Raw genomic sequence first — 18,147 nt, 5'->3', positions numbered from 1 at the left:
TGACAGCATTGGAGCCTGCTTGAGATTCTCTCTCTTCCTCTCTCTCTACCTCTCCCCCACTCTCTTTCTCAAATAATAATAATAATAATAAAGAAATGTAGGTGTAGATAAGTAAATTACAAGACAGTCAATAAAACAGGATTATATTAGAATAGATACAGATATCACAGTCTGGTGTGTGAGAACTGACAGAACAGACAGGTTCCCAGGAGTAAATTTCAACAAGTACTAAGCAAATCTCACTAGAATGGAGAGATCATATAGAGGCACGGGCAGGTATTAACATAAAATGGTTGCCAAAAGGCAAAACTCGAGAGCCTTGAATGGCTGGGTAAGCGGTGTTAATATTACTTTCTACAATGTAAAGGGTTTTTGAGCAAGGGAAAGATATGAGGAAAACAGTGTGTTAAAAGGCATATCTAACAGAAAGCAAGATGGATTCAACACTTAGGGCTTAGAGGAAAGAGAGGTGTAAGGTTACCTTAAGAGAAGGCTACCAAACAGCAAAGGCATGGAGGTGAAATCTGCCTTTCGAGCGGTTTGAAGACCTCCCCTCAGACCTCTGTGAGCAAAGAGTAGATAATCTACTCTTTGGCATTTTCTGTATAGTTTCATCCAAAATTTGACTAGGTGATATCCTGAGTCAATTTCAAAATTTTATGAACTAAGAGAGGGTATAAACCAAATAAAGAGTGGATATCTTGAGAACTTTTCGGTCTTGTGATTTTTACGTGACCTAAATTCTACATGATATTCCATTGTCTTGCATGGATGCATAGATACTTAAGTCTATCAGAAGTTAAATGGATAAATAAGTGGATGGAGAAACAAATGGCATATATACACATATATTTATATATATATACATATATATACATATATATTTCTTTAAGTGAAAGAAAAACAGGTATGACCTCAAAGAAAATGTTACAATATAATTTCAGATAGTAAACCCTAATCTCGTCTGGATTTCTTCAATAAAATCAACAGCAAATTTTTATTACAAAGACCTGAAAGGCAAAAAAAAAAAAAGACTTCAATAAAGCAACAAACAAAATATTATCCAAAAACCTGGAGTATTAGAATTATCCCAAGTCAGAAGGATACAAGAATATTTGCCCTTACTTTCATTCCAAAATTATCCCAATTTAGATTCCTATAGGTTGTGTCCTGGGGCAGAGGGCGGGCGGGAATCACTCTACAGAGCTAAATGCACTGATTAGGTACACACTCAAAACAGCAAAGGCTTAGGTAAAAGGAACAAAGTAGAAATTTATGATGCTTCTATCTGCTGCAAAAACATCTGTGATTTAAATTTTATCTGCAAAATAAAATTAAGGAAAAGCTAAAATTGAAATACTCGACCTACTCTGATTCCCACCAGAAATGGCCAAGTTCATGTCTATTTTAACATAGAATACTTGTGGTTAAGGGAGACAAATACGCAATACAGAACCATCTGGATGTTCTTTAAGCAAACAACATATAAACCACGTAGTCAAACTCATGACTTTTACTGGATATTATTTCAAAGCCCGATAAACAGCTCTATGGTGTATTGCCACTAATGGAACCCACTTATAAATTCCAATTTCTAAAAGAAAATACAATTCTAATTTGTAAAGAATATAGTCCTTTCTGAGATTCTAAAAACAAAGCCTTAATAATTTATAAAGTCATTATGGCCCTGGTGATTGTACAAGTCACAAGAGAATTATAAAGAAGAAAGGCAGTACTCATTTTCCCCAGGAGAGAAATGCTGAATGCCATATTGTCATAAAAACACTCTAAGCACATTTATATCAGCATGATCTCTTTTCAAAACACACAAAGCTAAAAGAAAATATGAAAACTAAAGTACACGTTAGCAAAGTAGTTCCAGTCTAGCCAAGGCAAATTCCAGAGATTTTCGCCATGGCTTGCTGCCTTACATAAAGCCTATCCTGACTATCCTACCTGAAACAACCCCTTCCTCATTCCCTTTACTATCCTTCTCTATCCTCTGACACTGTTTTATGTTTCATTTTTCTGTACAATGCTCACAATTAACTGGAGTGATCTTACGTATTTATTTGTTTACTTCTTTGTCTCAACCACCAGAATGTAATTGCACTGAGGGGCAGGGATTCAATCTTGCCCACCATAGCATTCTCCATGCCCAGCACATCGAAGTCACTCAATACATATTTATTGAATGAATTAACTAAGAAAGAAAAAGAAAAAAAGGAGGGAGGATGAAAGGAAAGGCTTTCACCCTTGTATGCACAATCACACAATATAGTACAAATGACATTTACCTCTGTATGAATATTAAAACTTCTTCTTCGCCAAGAAGAGCAATAGTGTCTTACCTGAGTTAAGGATCTAGCCCCATTTGTGGTTAAATGTTGAAGGAGAAATGCCCACACCTTATGCAACAAGTCTCAGACAAAAACCAGTCAGGAGAAGATTACTTTCAATACTATGAGTTCATTGGATATTAAGCTGGAGAGAGGTGCCGATTTTAATGGATGAAGTCATTCTGGACTTAAGTTCCATTAAATATTGCCTCTTCTGCATGACACTTTCAGATTAAACCTTGTCTTTCAGCTGAAGGAAATCACAGTAATTTTCCAAGTATATACAGTTATTTTTCTTCCCAGAAAAAAACTTTTTCCTCATGAATCACACAGAAAACTCAAGTTACATCAGCAGCATTCCAGCTATCTTGAAGGAGGGGAAACTGAAGGAAGAAAGAAGAGGGGCAAGAAGTGAGGGCATAGACACCAAGTGTGGCAGGGCCAAGATTTGTCTCTAAGTATATTCTAATCACGAGACCCAGACTACCAATGGCCAACATCACCTACCTTAGCACACAGAGTTTTCTCAAGGTGGTTGCAGAAGAGGAGCTCAGAGAGGTTGCACACATGAGGGAGGTTTGACAAGTGTTGCTGAGTTAAAGATGGAGAGACCCGGGGAAAAGAAATGTGGGCACCTAAGGGAAGGGAAGGACTTTGGTCCTACAACTGTGCACCAGGGTGAATAATGGTCCCAAACAATATGCCCAAGTCCTAACGCCCAGGACCTGTGAAATCGACCTTCTTTGGAAGGGGCTTATGCGGCGCCTGGGTGGCTGAGTCATTTAGGTGTCCAACTCTTCATTTCAGTTCAGATCATGATCTCGTAGTTCGTGGGTTCAAGCCCTGCATCAGGCTCTGTGCCGATGGCGCAGATCCTGCTTGGGATTCTTCCTGTCTCTCTGCCCCTCCCCTGCTTGCTCTGTCTCTCAAACCAAACACTAAAAAAAAAAACATAATGACAGGTGTCCTTATACGAGAAAAGCAGAGGCAAATTCAAGGCAGACACAGGGAAGAAGGCCATGAGAAGACAGCCAGAGACTGCAGTGGATGCTGCTATAAACCCAGGATTGCTGGCAGCCATCACGGGCCAGGAGAGAGGCATGGTTTCTCCCTCAGAGCCTCCAAAAGGAACCAACACTGCCAAGACTTTGACCGTGAACTTCTGACCTCCTAACCTGTCAAAGAAGAAATTTCTGGTGTTTTGAGCCAGTCAGCGTGTGGTATGAAACTAATGCAAACTGCAAGAAACCTAATTCTGCCAACGACCTCAACAAGCCGGTTTCTCCCCTAGTCTTCAGGCAAGGACACCCGCAGATGCCGGACTTCGGGGGCATGAGATCCGGAGCAGAGGACCCAGTCACACCATGTCAGACTTCCAACCTACAGGGCTGAGTAGATGCTGATTAAAGCCACTAAGTGTGTGGTGATTTGTTATGCATCAATACGAATCTAGTAGGATATCAGAGTTTAATATTCCTGTATCATCACGTTAGTTAATACTCATGATGAAAAGTTACATAAAAGTTTTGATGGTGAGCATCTTTTTCTTGTTCTTGATCTTAATGGAAATGCCCTTGAGTAGGATTTCAAAACTGTGATCAAAGGAGTTCTCGGGAGATGTTAACAGATAAGCCATCAGAAATAGTGTCTTAAGGTCATAAAACGTTGAGAAACACTGAGCTTTAGACAGTTAAATGGGTAAATTGTGCAATTCAAAAGCTAAGGGGTAGTAAACGCACAGAGCATTTCGGAAAGAACCTGTACTCTGTGGCAGGTTCGTGAATACTACACAGGCTCAGTGTTGAAGGAAGCGGGCTTCGGTATTTAAGTTATACTTATGTAAACACTTCTTTTGCAGAGCTTACAGACTTCTTTAGTTAAAAAATATTAATTTCCAAAATATTTGGCTCTGGCAGACTGTCCATGTTCCATAAAAGCTGTGCCTATCTCGGTCATCTCAACTACAGCAACATCTACAGTAAAACGTCCTCAATTGGTACCAGTGAATAGATAAGCTGATTAAGAGAAAAATATTCCCTCCCTGGCTCACATCATGCAACGATCACATGCAGATATCTGCTGGAAAGCAGCTGGCCTGTGTACTTCTCACTACTCTGCCTCTTCCATGCCTTTGCTTACCCTATTCTTGACCAGAAGACCTACTCCTCTTCCTATGCAATCCTATCTAGATTACGCCTTCTCTATGCAATCCTATCTAGATTTCAAAGTCTAAATGAAACACCATCTCGCCAGCCAGGGTATGATAACTGTCCAGAGAAAAGGCACCGAACAAATACAACTTAAGTTCAACTCTTCAGAAAGCAAAGCACATACGCTGTGAAGATGTAACAATTCTTTTCTCTTAATTCATTAATTTATATAGGAAAGCAATTCAGCCTTGTTATTTACGATAGATGAAGCGATGGGTGATTTTATCTGTTAACTTGACTGGGCCATGAGCACAGAGATACTTGGCCCAACGTTATTCTGGGTCTGTCCGGATAAGATTAATATTTGAGTCAGTAAACTAAGTAAGCAGACTGCCCTGCCCAACATGGGTGGGCCTCATTCAATCCGTTCAAGGCCTGAGTAAAACAAAAATGCTGAGTGAAAGGGAATTCCTCTGTTCTACTGCCTTGAGCTGGGATACTGTTCTTTTGCTGCCTTTGGACTTGAAACATTATCTCTTCCTTTTTAAGTTTTTTTTTAATGTTCATTGATTTTTGAGAGAGGGAGAGACATGGCACAGGTCAGGGAGGGGCAGAGAGACAGGGAGACACAGAATCCACAGCTGAGCTGTCAGCACAGAGCCTGACGTGGGCCTCGAACTCACAAACTGCAAGATCATGACCTGAGACAAAGTTGGGCACTTAACAGACTGAGTCACCCTGGAACCCTGAAACATCAGCTCTTCTTGAATCTTCAGCCTATCAGTTTCCAGACTGATATGTACCCCCAATCAGCTCTCCTCATTCTCAGGCCTTCAGACTCAAAACAGACTACACCATCAGCTGGGTCTGATGGGTCTCCAGCTTGCCGACTGCTGATCTCAGGATTTCTCAGCCTCCACAGTCATGTGAGCAAATTCCTTATTGTAACTCTCTATATATACACATGCCTCCTATTGGTTCTATTTCTCTGAGATAACCATAACTAATATTTAATAAGATATGTATTCTTACAACTGAGTTTTCATTTATATCACACAGTCGTTCTGATAAGCACCTGGAACACAGGTATCACATGGTATTTAACAAGATTAAATTATTGTCCTCCCTGAACATTTTGCTAAAGCTATGACAAAAGACACCCACTCTTTCCCTAGGATCACCGCCCAGGAGCCATTTAACCACCAAGTAGAAAGAGCCTCTATGAGAACAAAGTCACGTAACTGTAGGCAGAGCACAGAGACGGTGAGAAAGACACAAACACACAGGACTGTAGACATCACTCAAAGCCCCGAATCCAGCTAGAGTAGATGTCAGCACAAGCTCCTAATGTGAGCACACAATTATTTTCCAAATTAGTGTGAGTGTTACTATTTACAAATAAAACAGTCTTAATACGACACTTTTGAGTGAAAACTGGGAAGCCTACTGCCTATGTGCAAGAAAAGCCCAGCATCTTGACTTTAGCACGAGTATTATTTAAGACCAAAGACGGATTAAAACCTTAACAAAATTAAAAGTATCAACACTAAGGGGCGCCTGGGTGACTCAGTCGGTTAAGCATCTGACTCTTGATTTCGGTTCAGGTCATGATCTCACAGTTGGTGAGTTTGAGCCCCGTGTCGGGCTCTGTGCTGACAGCGCAGCACCTGCTTGGGAGACTCTGTCTCCCTCTCTCTCTGCCCCTTCCCCACTCATACTCTCTCTAAACAAATAAATAAATAAACATTTAAAATATATTAGAAGTATCGATGTTAATATGTGTATTTGCCAAACCAAAACAGATGTAGGTCACTCTTACAAACTCTAGAAACTTCACAATTCTTTTTTTAAAGTACAAGTGAGATACAATATTTTATTAGTTTCAGTCATACATCATGGAAATTCAATATTTTTACACACTACAAAATGATCCCTGTCTAGTTATCACCATCTGTCACCTCCCCAACCTCCTCAGGTAACCAACAGTTTATTTCCTATGCGTCTGTTTTTGTCTTCCTTGTTCATGTGTTTATGTTTTTTTGATTTCACATATTAAGTGAAACCAAATGTTGTCTTTCTCAAGTCTGCCTTGTTTCACTTAACGTAAAATCCTCTAGGACCCTTCATGCTGTCACAAATGGCAAGATTTAAGCCATATATTTGCCTACTCATGAAGAACACAAATTTTCTATTATTAGCATCTCTAAACTTCTAATTACCAAGAGTTATCATCAAAGCCCAAACTCCTTGCCAAGACTTCTAGGTTTCCAAAGTCAAAGTAAATAAACGTATTACTTGTATTTCACTTTTTAAGTTTTTACGTAACATTTACTGAGCATTTACATATATTCCAGGGAGGCACAATCAGCAATATTTATTTCAATAGCCACTTCACAGGTCTGAAGTAGGTACTGTTATCACTATGACCGTATTATTACAATCTTCATTTTAAAGCTTACTAGGAGAGATAATACCGTACCTAATAATAACAGTCGTGCTGCTGTTGCCAAGGACGTACTATGCCCCACACACCATACTAAGCGTCTTACAAGAGGTATCCCATTTAATTCCCGCAAGTATCTTCTGAGTTAGGTACCACGGTCTCTATTCTACCGATGAGAAGACTGAGGCTGAGAGCGTGAATTGCAAAGCCAAGATCCATGTTTCACATCAGAATCAGTCCACAAGCCGTGAAAACATCCTACTCCGTGTCCCAACCAACTCCCTATCATTATTATCCAAAGTGGATTTCAAATTGCTTAATAAAAACCTGAACTCGTCTACATTACTTTTGTTCTTCAACTGCCATGTGGTTTCATTTGTATTTTTCTCTGCAACCCCTCATCTCTGGAAAACATAAAGATACGTGTTACGAGAAAGACGTATTATTTAATCCAGCTCAGATGAGTAAAACAAAAGCACAGGATTATAGAGTTAACACTTTTTATTTTATAAACTGTTCCAAAAGTGGACAGACTTCAAGATATGAAGAAATTTCATTTCAAATCTGCATGAGTGTTCACCAGCTATCATTAAACTGTGAAGTCCGGTTAAAGAAAACCCTGTCCCTATGGTGGGGGCACATATCAGGCCCTAAAAAATGCTTCTGTATAAACCGTTAGATAGCAGATATCCAAAGTAAATCACACTTTGCACAAATATATTTTTATACATAGGTGTACATAGGTATACCTATGTACATAGGTATACACCTATGTATACATATATTTTCTTGTCAGAAATATGCATGTAATTACATACAGATCAGAAGTGTAAAATGGCACTAAAAGCATGAATTAATCCCATGAGAGAGTATTCTAATCTCATATTTACCCATGGAAGTACAAACATACACACTCCGAGATAACATATGCAACCAAAAATACTTTCATTGATAGCTTCTTAATGAGAAAGCTCCACCGAACAAAGTTTTAAATTTTTTTTTCATATACATAACCACTTTTTTACTTTGGGTATCAAAAGTATTCTTTTTTAAAATTTCTCATTTTAAGGCTGATGTTTTATTTTGCTGTGTATGGGTTTGTCTTCTTTTGATTTTCTTTGTTTTTGTTTTAGTACGTGTATGCTGTGTTTCCTTAAATACAGAATGTGCTTTGGTTACACAAGTTCAGTATTGATACAATAGTTCCAGTCTTTCATGATGTTATTGATATTTATTGTAAACGGGCCTGTACCTTCTTAATAAACATTGGTTCTTACAGAAAAGGACATTAAAAAAAATTAAAATAAAATAAAATAAAATAAAATAAAACAAAATAAAATTTTTCTAATATCTATTTATTTTTGAAAGAGAGAGAGTGCTAGCATGAGCGGGGGAGGCACCGAGAGAGAGGAAGACACAGAATCCAAATTAGGCTCCAGGCTCTGAGCTGCCAGCACAGACCCCGACGCGGGGCTCAAACTCACGGGTTGCGAGATCATGACCTGAGCCGAAGTCAGACGCTCAACCGACTGAACCACACAGTAAGAAAAGTATTCTTACAGTATATATTCATTATCAGGAGTCTCCCTGAGACCAAGTACAGCAGTGCAGGAATAAAAGAAACAAGAGTCTGGCTTGATAAGCCAAAGCCATTACAGATTCAACTCCAACCTGTCAAGACAGGCCCCCTCAGCCAGGAGGTGGCTCAGACACATTGGCCACAGGCTTCACAAATGTACCTTCCTAAACCAACGACGAGGGCTTGAATGCTTCAAAATATAATCAGACCAGGTTTATATACATCGTGGAAGTTAGTTTTTTCCTCAATGAGAACCAGAGATCTGGAGAAGTTGAACAAACTGAGGGGAGCATTTGGTGAAAAGTGCTGTTCCTGAAAACCTGTTGACCTCAGACTGCAGCTCGGGCCCCCGAGGACACCAGGATCAAGCAGACACATCAACGCATGACGTGCAACTTTGAATTCTGTAAAACTTTCCTTAACAGTGATATCTGGCATGTGTTTTTCAACTTTAACTCCAGGCATACTTTGGAGATATAGTGGGTTCCAACCCAGGCCCTCAAAGTAAAGTAAATGCAGCAATAAAAAAGGTCAAATGAACTTTTTGGTTTCCCACCACGTATAAAAGTTAGTTTGCACTATGCTATAGTCTATTAAGTGTACAATAGCATAATGTCTAAAAAAAAAAAATTCACATACTTTTTAAAAATTTTACTGCTAAAAAGCACTAACCATCACCCGAGTTTTCAGCGAGTCATAATCACTGATCACAGATGGAAACAAATACACTAATAAAAAAGTTGGAACCACGGTGAGAATTACCAAAAGGTAGCCCAGGGACATGAAGCGAGCAGATGCTGTGGGAAAACTGGAGACTTGCTCAACACTGGGATGCCACAGACCTTCAACTGTGAAAGGTGCAACGTGTGTGAAGCACAATAAAGCAAAGCATAATAAAACGAGGTAACCCTGTACTTTTGATAAGACTCATAGTGTGGGAGAAAAAAAAATTCAGTGTGCCTCAATTACAAGGTGTCATTTTAGAGTTTCACGTGTTTGCACTGGGTCCTCTTGGTAGTCACCCTACCGTGTCTGCTACCTGAGCAATGGAGTAGAAGAAAAACGTAACCCCATTCTGTTAACTAATCATTACTTGTTCTAGCACCACCAACCACCCCCCTGCAGCCCTGCTGAAATATCCTATTTGTAACTAAACTTAATTTCCGTTCCAAGAGTTTGGAGTGAAGGAAGATTTCCGTCCATCTCTTTGATTTCTGAGTAGGGTCAGAGAAACATCCCGATTCCACATTCCAGTAGTCTTGTAATGTTGACCTTGAATAATAAACCTTACCTTCTGGCCATTAACACCTTTAAATCTGCGTAACCTCAGAGTCATGTGCCTTATGGAAAACAGCTAAGGCTCTAAATGGATTCTCCTGCGTTCTAGGCAGTGTAGTAGTCTGTAGTGCCTCTGTTACCAAATTTCTTTTTTGCGAGCACGTAAGCATATGTACAAAAACATAAGAACATCAAGACCCCAACCCCATCATTAGAACTAGTCTGACAGAAGCTTCCAGACATCTTGCACTTCTCTGCGCGAATGCAGCACATGGGACTTACTGGGGAAGTAAGACATCTCTAATGAGAGCCAGTAGATTGCTGTCAGAGTCAACATTCGCCTCCTTCTTGCCATCCCCGACCTCCTGGTTCACGAGTAGAGATGTGGTTTCTGAGAGCAACCGCAAGCTGAAGAGTCTCCACTCCACTTGAAAGAAAAATGCCAAGAATGTGAGTCCATGGCGATAGAATGAAAACAGAATGTGCACCTACTGGCATTCTCAGTGACGGGGTCACACTTACCATTTTGGCTCTGAACCAACGAGACCAAGGGTGGCAGGATATAATCAACAACCTTAAAGAAAAGATGTAAAAGACTTGGTTCAAATGTTTATAATCACAAAACTGGTATTAACCACTATCTGTGCTTTTTGCACTGACAGAATCACTAACCAAAAGAGGGGGAAAATCAACAGCTAAATTTATCCTGGATTTAAACTCTACATAAATCACCAGGCTCATTTAACTCTGAAAAAGTCCTCAGGTCAAAATGACATTCTGATCATCAAAACAGTAATTTATCAAAACCTTCAGAGTCTATGAAAGGAACCTTAGTATATAATCCAAAATCCGGTTGGCGTGGGTTGACATTAAACCACCAAATGAATATATATAAGCTAGTGATCATTATTCAAGATTAAACTACACAACCAAAATATTGGGGGGAAAGGAGACACCCAATCTTTGTGTTTTATTAAATACATCAAAGAGCTATGACAAGTTAATCTTGGTTATTTTTAGAAACATATTCAAAAGATATAAATCCACTATACAAACCACCTCTAGGATTTCCTAGTTATTGAGGGTACAATCAAATGTGGTTTGAAACCAACTCCAAAATAACAAATCGATTCCCCCTGATGAAAATGAACAATGAAGAAAGGACAAATCATTTCTGCAGTCTAATTTGGAAACCAACTACTCTCTCCTTTGATGAACTATTTTGGTGACAAGAAACAAAATTCCCGTTGTTTACAACTGAATGTATTCCTGGTCCTAAGACAAGCATTTGTTCTCCCTACACTGATAAAAGGGCAGAAGAAACTGTTCCCGGCCCCACAATACCATCCTGCTATCCAGACCAATGAGATGAAGCCCTGCACAGGTAAAGATCTCTACACATGGGCAGTAACCCACCAGTGTTAACCTATTCTAGTTTAAAAAAAGGTTTTTAATGTTTATTTATTTTTGAGAGAGAGAGAGGCAGAGCACGAGAGGGGGAGGGGCAGAGAGAGAGGGAGACACAGAATCTGAAGCAGGCTCCAGGCTCTGAGCTGTCAGCACAGAGCCCAACACGGGGCTCGAACCCACGAACCTACGAACCATGAGATCATGACCTGAGCCGAGGTCAGATGCTTAACCGACTGAGCCACCCATGCACCCCCTTGTAAGTTCACATATAATATTCTATCCAGATATTGGTACAAGGATCCTAAGACCCAGAGATGTTTTGATCACCCTCTTCCATTAAGTGATATCACATTGCTCAAAGCATAGATGTCACGCTCCATTAAGGAATTTTGATTCCTCTGAACCGCCAGTTGTGTCAAAAGCAAAAACCATGCAAAGGAAACAAACATAGCCCACTATTAACACCCATCAACATGGTCAACGCCTACCTTAAAGATTTAAGAGGATACATCAAAAGAGGAGTGGGACTGAAGTAAATGACAGGTGTCCAACTCACATTTGAAAAACAACTAAGCATGGTCAAAAAGCAAGATCATCAGACAGAAGATGAACAGACAAAAATCAACAGTATTCCTACATGCCTACAATAACCAACTAAATGACATAATTAAGCTAAAATCTATAGAAGCAATCAAATTCTAAGGTATCTACAGTATCCTTTTACAGAAAAAAAATGTAGAAAATATTTACAGGTACAATGGCCATTGACACGCTTCTGCAAAAAGCTTGAAAGCTGTCACAACCATCCTTACAACAAGGAAAATGCGAAACAAACAAAATCAACAACTCTTCTCAGACACCTCCAAGGACAGAAGTCACAGAACAAACCGCTCCCCTGAAGAGACAGGCAAACAAAATCACAGCTTAACGGGAGAAGAAAGGCCAGTGGAGTCAGCAGCTGGTACAAAACCTGAAGGCTAACTGAGGAACTGTTGGGAGCCTGAGCTTGGGGGATAAAAGCTCCTGGTGCCCAGCCTTACTGGAGCACCCACACGCCCAGGAGTTTACTTCCCCGAGTCCCCACTGGACTCTCAGAGTGAAGATCAGAGAAAAACCCCTCATGCTTCCAGCAGAGGGAAGGAAAATGAGCCATTTTGAAACACTCTCAGAACATTCTTTTCTTCTCGACAAAGGCCTGGACACAAAGGACACTATCTTACCAGAGCCTATAGTAAGGTTTCAGTAGAACCTAACCAACCTGGGAAAGACAATCCCAACTCCAGCACCCTCCGAGCCTTCCTGTCTCCCCCGGGCACAGGCACAGGGACAACTGACAAACACCTGTGAATGTCAGAGACCAGACGCAGAGGCTCACAAAAAGAATCCTAACCACGGGACCGTGGGACGTATCCCCTCCGGCTATGCCTTACCCAACATCAACTGGGCTCCTGTATAACGACATGGATTACCACGGAGAGAGTTGCAAGACACGGGTTTTATGTGAGAAGGAGTTATTAGGGAAACCCAAAGCAACAGGAGAGACAAAAACTAGGACCCCGGAGGGAATTTTAGCCTCTGAAAAACCACAGGTAGAGCAAACGGGGAACGCAACCTGGCTTCAAGCCACATACACATCAAATCTCACACTAATGACGTGCTTATCTCAATTCATTTTACCTGATGGGTCACACTGGCATGAAATATTCCAAGTGTTAAGAGAAAAAAAACACCAACCTAGAATTCTGAGTGAAATTATCCCTCAAAAGTAAAAGGAGAAATAAAGATTTTTCTCACACAAACAAAAACGGAAAACATTTTCTGCCAGTAGACCTGCCTTGCAAGAAATGTTTTCAAAAGTTCTTCAGAAGGAAGAAAAATGATATAGGTCAGAAACTCAGATCTATGTATCAGAGAAGGAATAAACAAAGGGAACACATGGTCATTGATGAACAGACTCCGAGAGGTCAACTCTGGAAATTAACCAATCATTCCAGTGTAATACAAATAAATAGTCCAAGAAGGTTTGCATTACCTCCTCATATTGATTCCGTAATGTATTTAGAAAATAGTGACAATGCTATAGAAACATAAAGATGGGTGGAAATGAAGACGGGCACACTGGTGCCTTCAGCAAGGCTGGACCCTGAATAAGTTCTTCCCTTCCTCATTCTTGAAGCCTCTCCCTTCCCCTCATACGTTTTTCTGCAGAATGCTTTGTTCTGGGAACTCAGTATCGACGTTGACATCTCGCTGACCTCAACGTACACTTAATAATGAGACTCGGACGGCTGTGCCAACACTAGACATAAGACCACCTAGGAAGACATGACGAAGGCGGCTGGCAGCACATACCTATACATTCCAATCGAAACCACCCAGATCCTGTATTTTCCTAGGAAACCCCTCAGCCTTTTCCTAGGACAGGCTTGCCACTCTTAGAGACACTAGCCTCCTGCAGCCTCCTCTGCCGGGCAGAATAATCAACTATCTTCCTTCTTTATACCCAAACTCTGTCTTCATATTATGTTTTAGCTCCAGAGCACAGAGGTTGATTTCAACAGCAGCAGAGAATCAAGAATAATACAAGATTTTCAAGAAATTGTGGGGCAGAGATGGTTTACCCTACCAAGTTTCCAGGCTTCCTATAAGGGAAACCAAGTGGTGTAAATGTAGAGCTAGACAAAGAAATTCATGGAATATAACCGAGAGCCTAGAAACAGACACATATGGGAACTCAGCAAGGGGCAGTGATAGTATTATTAGCAACAGTGGAAAAACATGTAGACTATTCATTTAAGGGAGAGCTACAATTAGCTATCTACTTGGTAAAAAATACCAGAGAACACTGAAAAAATAATTACAGGAGGCTTAAAAGTTGAATAGTTAAAAAGAAAGGCTTTTAAAGGAAAATAGAGCATAGTTTTGTGGCATTAAAATAGGAAAGGACTTCTTTTTTTTCATTCTTTTAATGTTTATTTTTTAGAGAGAGTGCAAGCGGGGGCAGGGCGAGGGGCAGAGGATCTGAAGTAGGCTCCACCCCGACAGCAGCAAGCCCAAGGTGGGGCTCGAACTCATGGACCATGAGATCACAACCTGAGCTAAAGTCAGACACCCAACCGACTGAGCCACCCAGGTGCCCTGGAAGGAGTTCTTAAGTAGCATCTAAAAAGCACAAACTAAAAGAGAAACATTCATAAGTTTGACTACATTAAAACAAAAAATATTTGTATAGGATGAGTCCCTAGAAACAAAATGAAAAGAAAAGCCATTGGCTAGGAGAAAGTTCTGCAATCCCCAAATCTGACAAATGGATTCATATGCAGAATGCAAGAGAAAAATCAACGAGAAAAAGACGAACAGCCCCCAAAACTGGACAAAAGGCAGAAATGATGGTTTTCAAAAGAGAATACCCACAGAGTCAACAAACATATGAAAACTATTCAAACCCACCATCAGAGAAATGAAAATTAGAACACTGAGATACCAATTTACACAGATCCAGTTAAGAAATTACCTTAGTACCAAGAGCTTGAAAAACTTAGGGGAAATGGGTACTACATACCACAGTAAACCAATAAAGTGGTACAAGAACTTGGAAGAAGAATTTCATAACAGCAACCAAAGTTTCCAGTAACACATTCAAAGCTATTCACTGAAGATCTGATTATAAGAGTTCAAAAATAGAATGGATAAATCTCACATCAATGTATTTAATGAAAACAAGCAACCTGCAAAAAGGCACAGACGGTATCTCACTATGTAGCCCAAAACAATACCTATAAACTTAAATACACACCAAACGTAAATTTCTGGATTAAAAATATATGTAACCAGTTTTAAAAGAAGAAATCTAGTTCATTATAATATCATTTAATTTTTTAATTAACACTTGTCCTCTGAATGACTGAAGGCAATTAGAATTGTATCCCAGACGATAGAAATTTAATCCTTCCAACTGAGAATGATCCTTTAGAAGAAGAAACAGGTAGAGGATGGTAATGGAGAAATAATGTGCTTACTATAATATGCAAATGCAGATTACAAGACAAATTAGATTATTTGACTATTCACCTTTAATTCATATTTTTCCCGAGCAATGACAGTTGATTACATTACCAAAAGAAAGCTGCCCATAACTCACAGAGAAATAAAAATAAAATTACTCTGAAAATGTCCAGATGCTTAGCAAGTCGAACAAGGCAAGGGAAATAAACACTGAAAAACAGTTTCATCCATTTTATTTATATTCTATGCAATAACTACATAAATCAAAGTAATAAATGGTTTTTCAGAAAAGATCATTGGTTGTAAAATCCTAAAATGAAAAACACCACATACCTTTGCAAAACGTTCACTTAACCAATGATTCTAGCAAAACAGAACAGATGAAAGTTAAAGTTTTAAAACGCTAGTTACTTTGGAGCATAGAGCAGAGAAACAATGGAGTCAAATTTTAATAGAAAATATAAAGAAAATATAACAAAAGAAATATAGAAAAATAAAACATTTCAATATACTCCTATACAAATCAGAAGGGTTACTATATCTACTCTCACAAAATACAAGAAAAAGATTTGTAGGAGTGATACATCTAACATTTACACAAATATTAAGTGTAAGTATCACAAAAGTAGATTACACACACACACACACACACACACACACATAACGTCAATGAGCTCGCAGTATGTAGGTACAGGGATTTTATTACCACCACTATCAAAACTTAATAGCTACTAAGGTGTAGAATGGAAATGAACACAAACATGGAATAACTAACATTACATAAATTGGGACGTGTGGATGCGCCAGAGTTTCTTGGCAGAGAAGAAGGTGTTTTTGTCATTGCCACTGTCCTTGAAATAAATAGCCGCTAAAAGTTAGATTTAAAGGCCTAGAGGTCCATCCAGATGATGACTTGGGCCTTGTTTCTTTTTCCTTTTGGAGATATTTAGAGTAGTTTACTCTGAATTTGTTTTAAAAACATCCAGATGAACCTTAAAACAATTACCTGGATATATAACCTAGAAGATACCAATCAGAGATGAGAAAGCAACTCTAAATTGAGAGAGCAGATTGGCACACGGTGACACACTGAACAAAATTCTAGCCTCTGGGCCCAAATCCCTGGAGGTCACACAGTAACTCACACAAAGAGGGGGGCAGCTATAAAATATAAGACCACAGTTCCAAGGGTGCTCAAAGTGACACAGAAGGGCGTGGCAGTGGGGGAGAGGGACCCAGAAACTGGCTCTTGAAAACAGCAACGATGATTGCTTGGGCCCAGAAGCAGAGCAAATTTGTTATTCCTTAAAAATACCTTGAATCTGTATTTCGGTACAAATCGTTTCCTGTATATCCCTGTGCACATTACTTTCCCTGATGCATTTAAAAATGTCTTTCCAAGAATGAGTTCACAGACCTCACCAGACTGCCAAAGGCTTCCAATGTACAAAATGCAGAAACAAATCAGAATCCGATGCCAAGAATACCAATCCACGGGGCTCACTGGAAACTTGTACCCTTCCGAGGGTGGGCCACTTGCCCAAGATTTCCAGCCAATCCACGTATCTTTAAAAATGGACTCATCTCACCAAAGAAAATAATCTTTCTAACAAAAGGGTCACCAAGATAAAGACACTTCACAGCTGTGAACTTCAGATTAGAGTTTTCCAGGGCTCACCAACCACCTGAGGGAGTACTCCCTCAAGAATACGGCACACTTCAAGAATATGGCGACAGTATGGCATCCTTCACATACAAACTAACCTTTCCGAGGGCAGACATTAAAACCAACTCATGCATATCATTTTACACCTCTACGGCGAAGTATTTTCAAGTAAATTACTCTAAGTGTCTCAAAATAATACCAAGAGAAACCTTAAAATGGCTCATGAAAACATTTCACGCTTCTCTCCCTTGGCATACAGGATTCCGTCGCCTGAAACACCCACCCCTCACCCAGGAGGCCACTCAGGAGTTAATCCCTACCTATGTCCAAGACCTAGTTCAAGAATAAAATCATCTCCTCTAAAAAGCATCTCCAGACCCTGTCAGACTGAAAGGGCTCTTGGCATACCCCAAGCAAACCACCAATACAGCACTCTTCAAACCATGGTCCAATCTTTCTTTTTCATCTTGGTCCCTTCCTCCCAACCAACACTTAACCTATTCAGAGCAGGATCTGATTCTAGCTCACTAGTGTATCTTCCTCAACATTCATTGATTTTTTTTTATTAAGTTTTTCATTTTAATTCCAGTATAATTAAATCTTTTAAAGAGGTCGTTTACAGGGGCTCCTGGATAGCTCAGTCGGTTGAGCCCGAGTCGATTTCAGCTCAGGTGATGATACCAGGGTCGTAGTATCGAGCCCCACATCAGACACTGCATTGGATGTGGAGCCTGCTTAAGAGCCCCCCTCTCTCTCTCCCTCTGCCCCTCCCCCCAGTTCACTCTCTAAGATAAAAATAAAAAATATTAAAAAAATAAAGAGGTGGTTTAAAAAGGCACTTACTATAAATATGCGAGTGATAAATACGTAAGTAAACCAAAACCTTAAACCTTTTTGGGGGGGTCTACTTATTACATCACTGCTTTAACTCTATTCATATTAATTCATCCTATTACTATGAAAAGGACGTTTCAAAAGTTTTGAAACCTAAAAGTACTTGTTCTACACATGGTAATTTTGAAAGAAAGAAAGAGAAAAGAAAAGAAAAGAAAAGAAAAGAAAAGAAAAGAAAAGAAAAGAAAAGGGATTTGCTTTTGTATCCTGGTTGCAAGCTGAGGTGAGCCCAACTTTGAATTTTAAATAAAATGCTCAGGCCTGCGTGCTGTAATTAATCTCAAGTCCTCTCTCAGATTTCTCAGAACGTGCAATGGCTTATTTCCTTCTCCATGGTTCACTGCCAACTCTTGAGTTTTCACTTACTCTAGTATTTTATTTGC

The 18,147-nt window shown here is 39.6% G+C and overlaps 1 protein-coding gene across 15 annotated transcripts in view; it reads right to left on the bottom strand.

Annotated features, from left to right (window-relative positions):
* ULK4 (unc-51 like kinase 4) overlaps window positions 1-18,147 on the bottom strand; it is a 577,302-nt gene that overhangs the window by 346,930 nt on the left and 212,225 nt on the right. For all 15 annotated transcript variants that reach the window (XR_013549925.2, XR_013549926.2, XR_013549927.2 and 12 more), the window contains 2 exons: window positions 10,312-10,363; window positions 10,072-10,216 (listed from right to left, as the gene is read on the bottom strand). Coding sequence is in view for 12 of the 15 variants with exons in the window: in XM_078432438.2 (XP_078288564.2) it covers window positions 10,072-10,216; window positions 10,312-10,363 (197 nt within the window). In the remaining 3 variants the exon portion in view is untranslated. The remainder of the gene's footprint in view (window positions 1-10,071; window positions 10,217-10,311; window positions 10,364-18,147) is intronic.

This window comes from Panthera onca, chromosome C2, assembly GCF_046562875.1.
Source record: "Panthera onca isolate mPanOnc1 chromosome C2, mPanOnc1 haplotype 2, whole genome shotgun sequence".
NCBI lineage: Eukaryota > Metazoa > Chordata > Mammalia > Carnivora > Felidae > Panthera > Panthera onca.
This window is presented reverse-complemented; position numbering and strand designations above follow the sequence as displayed.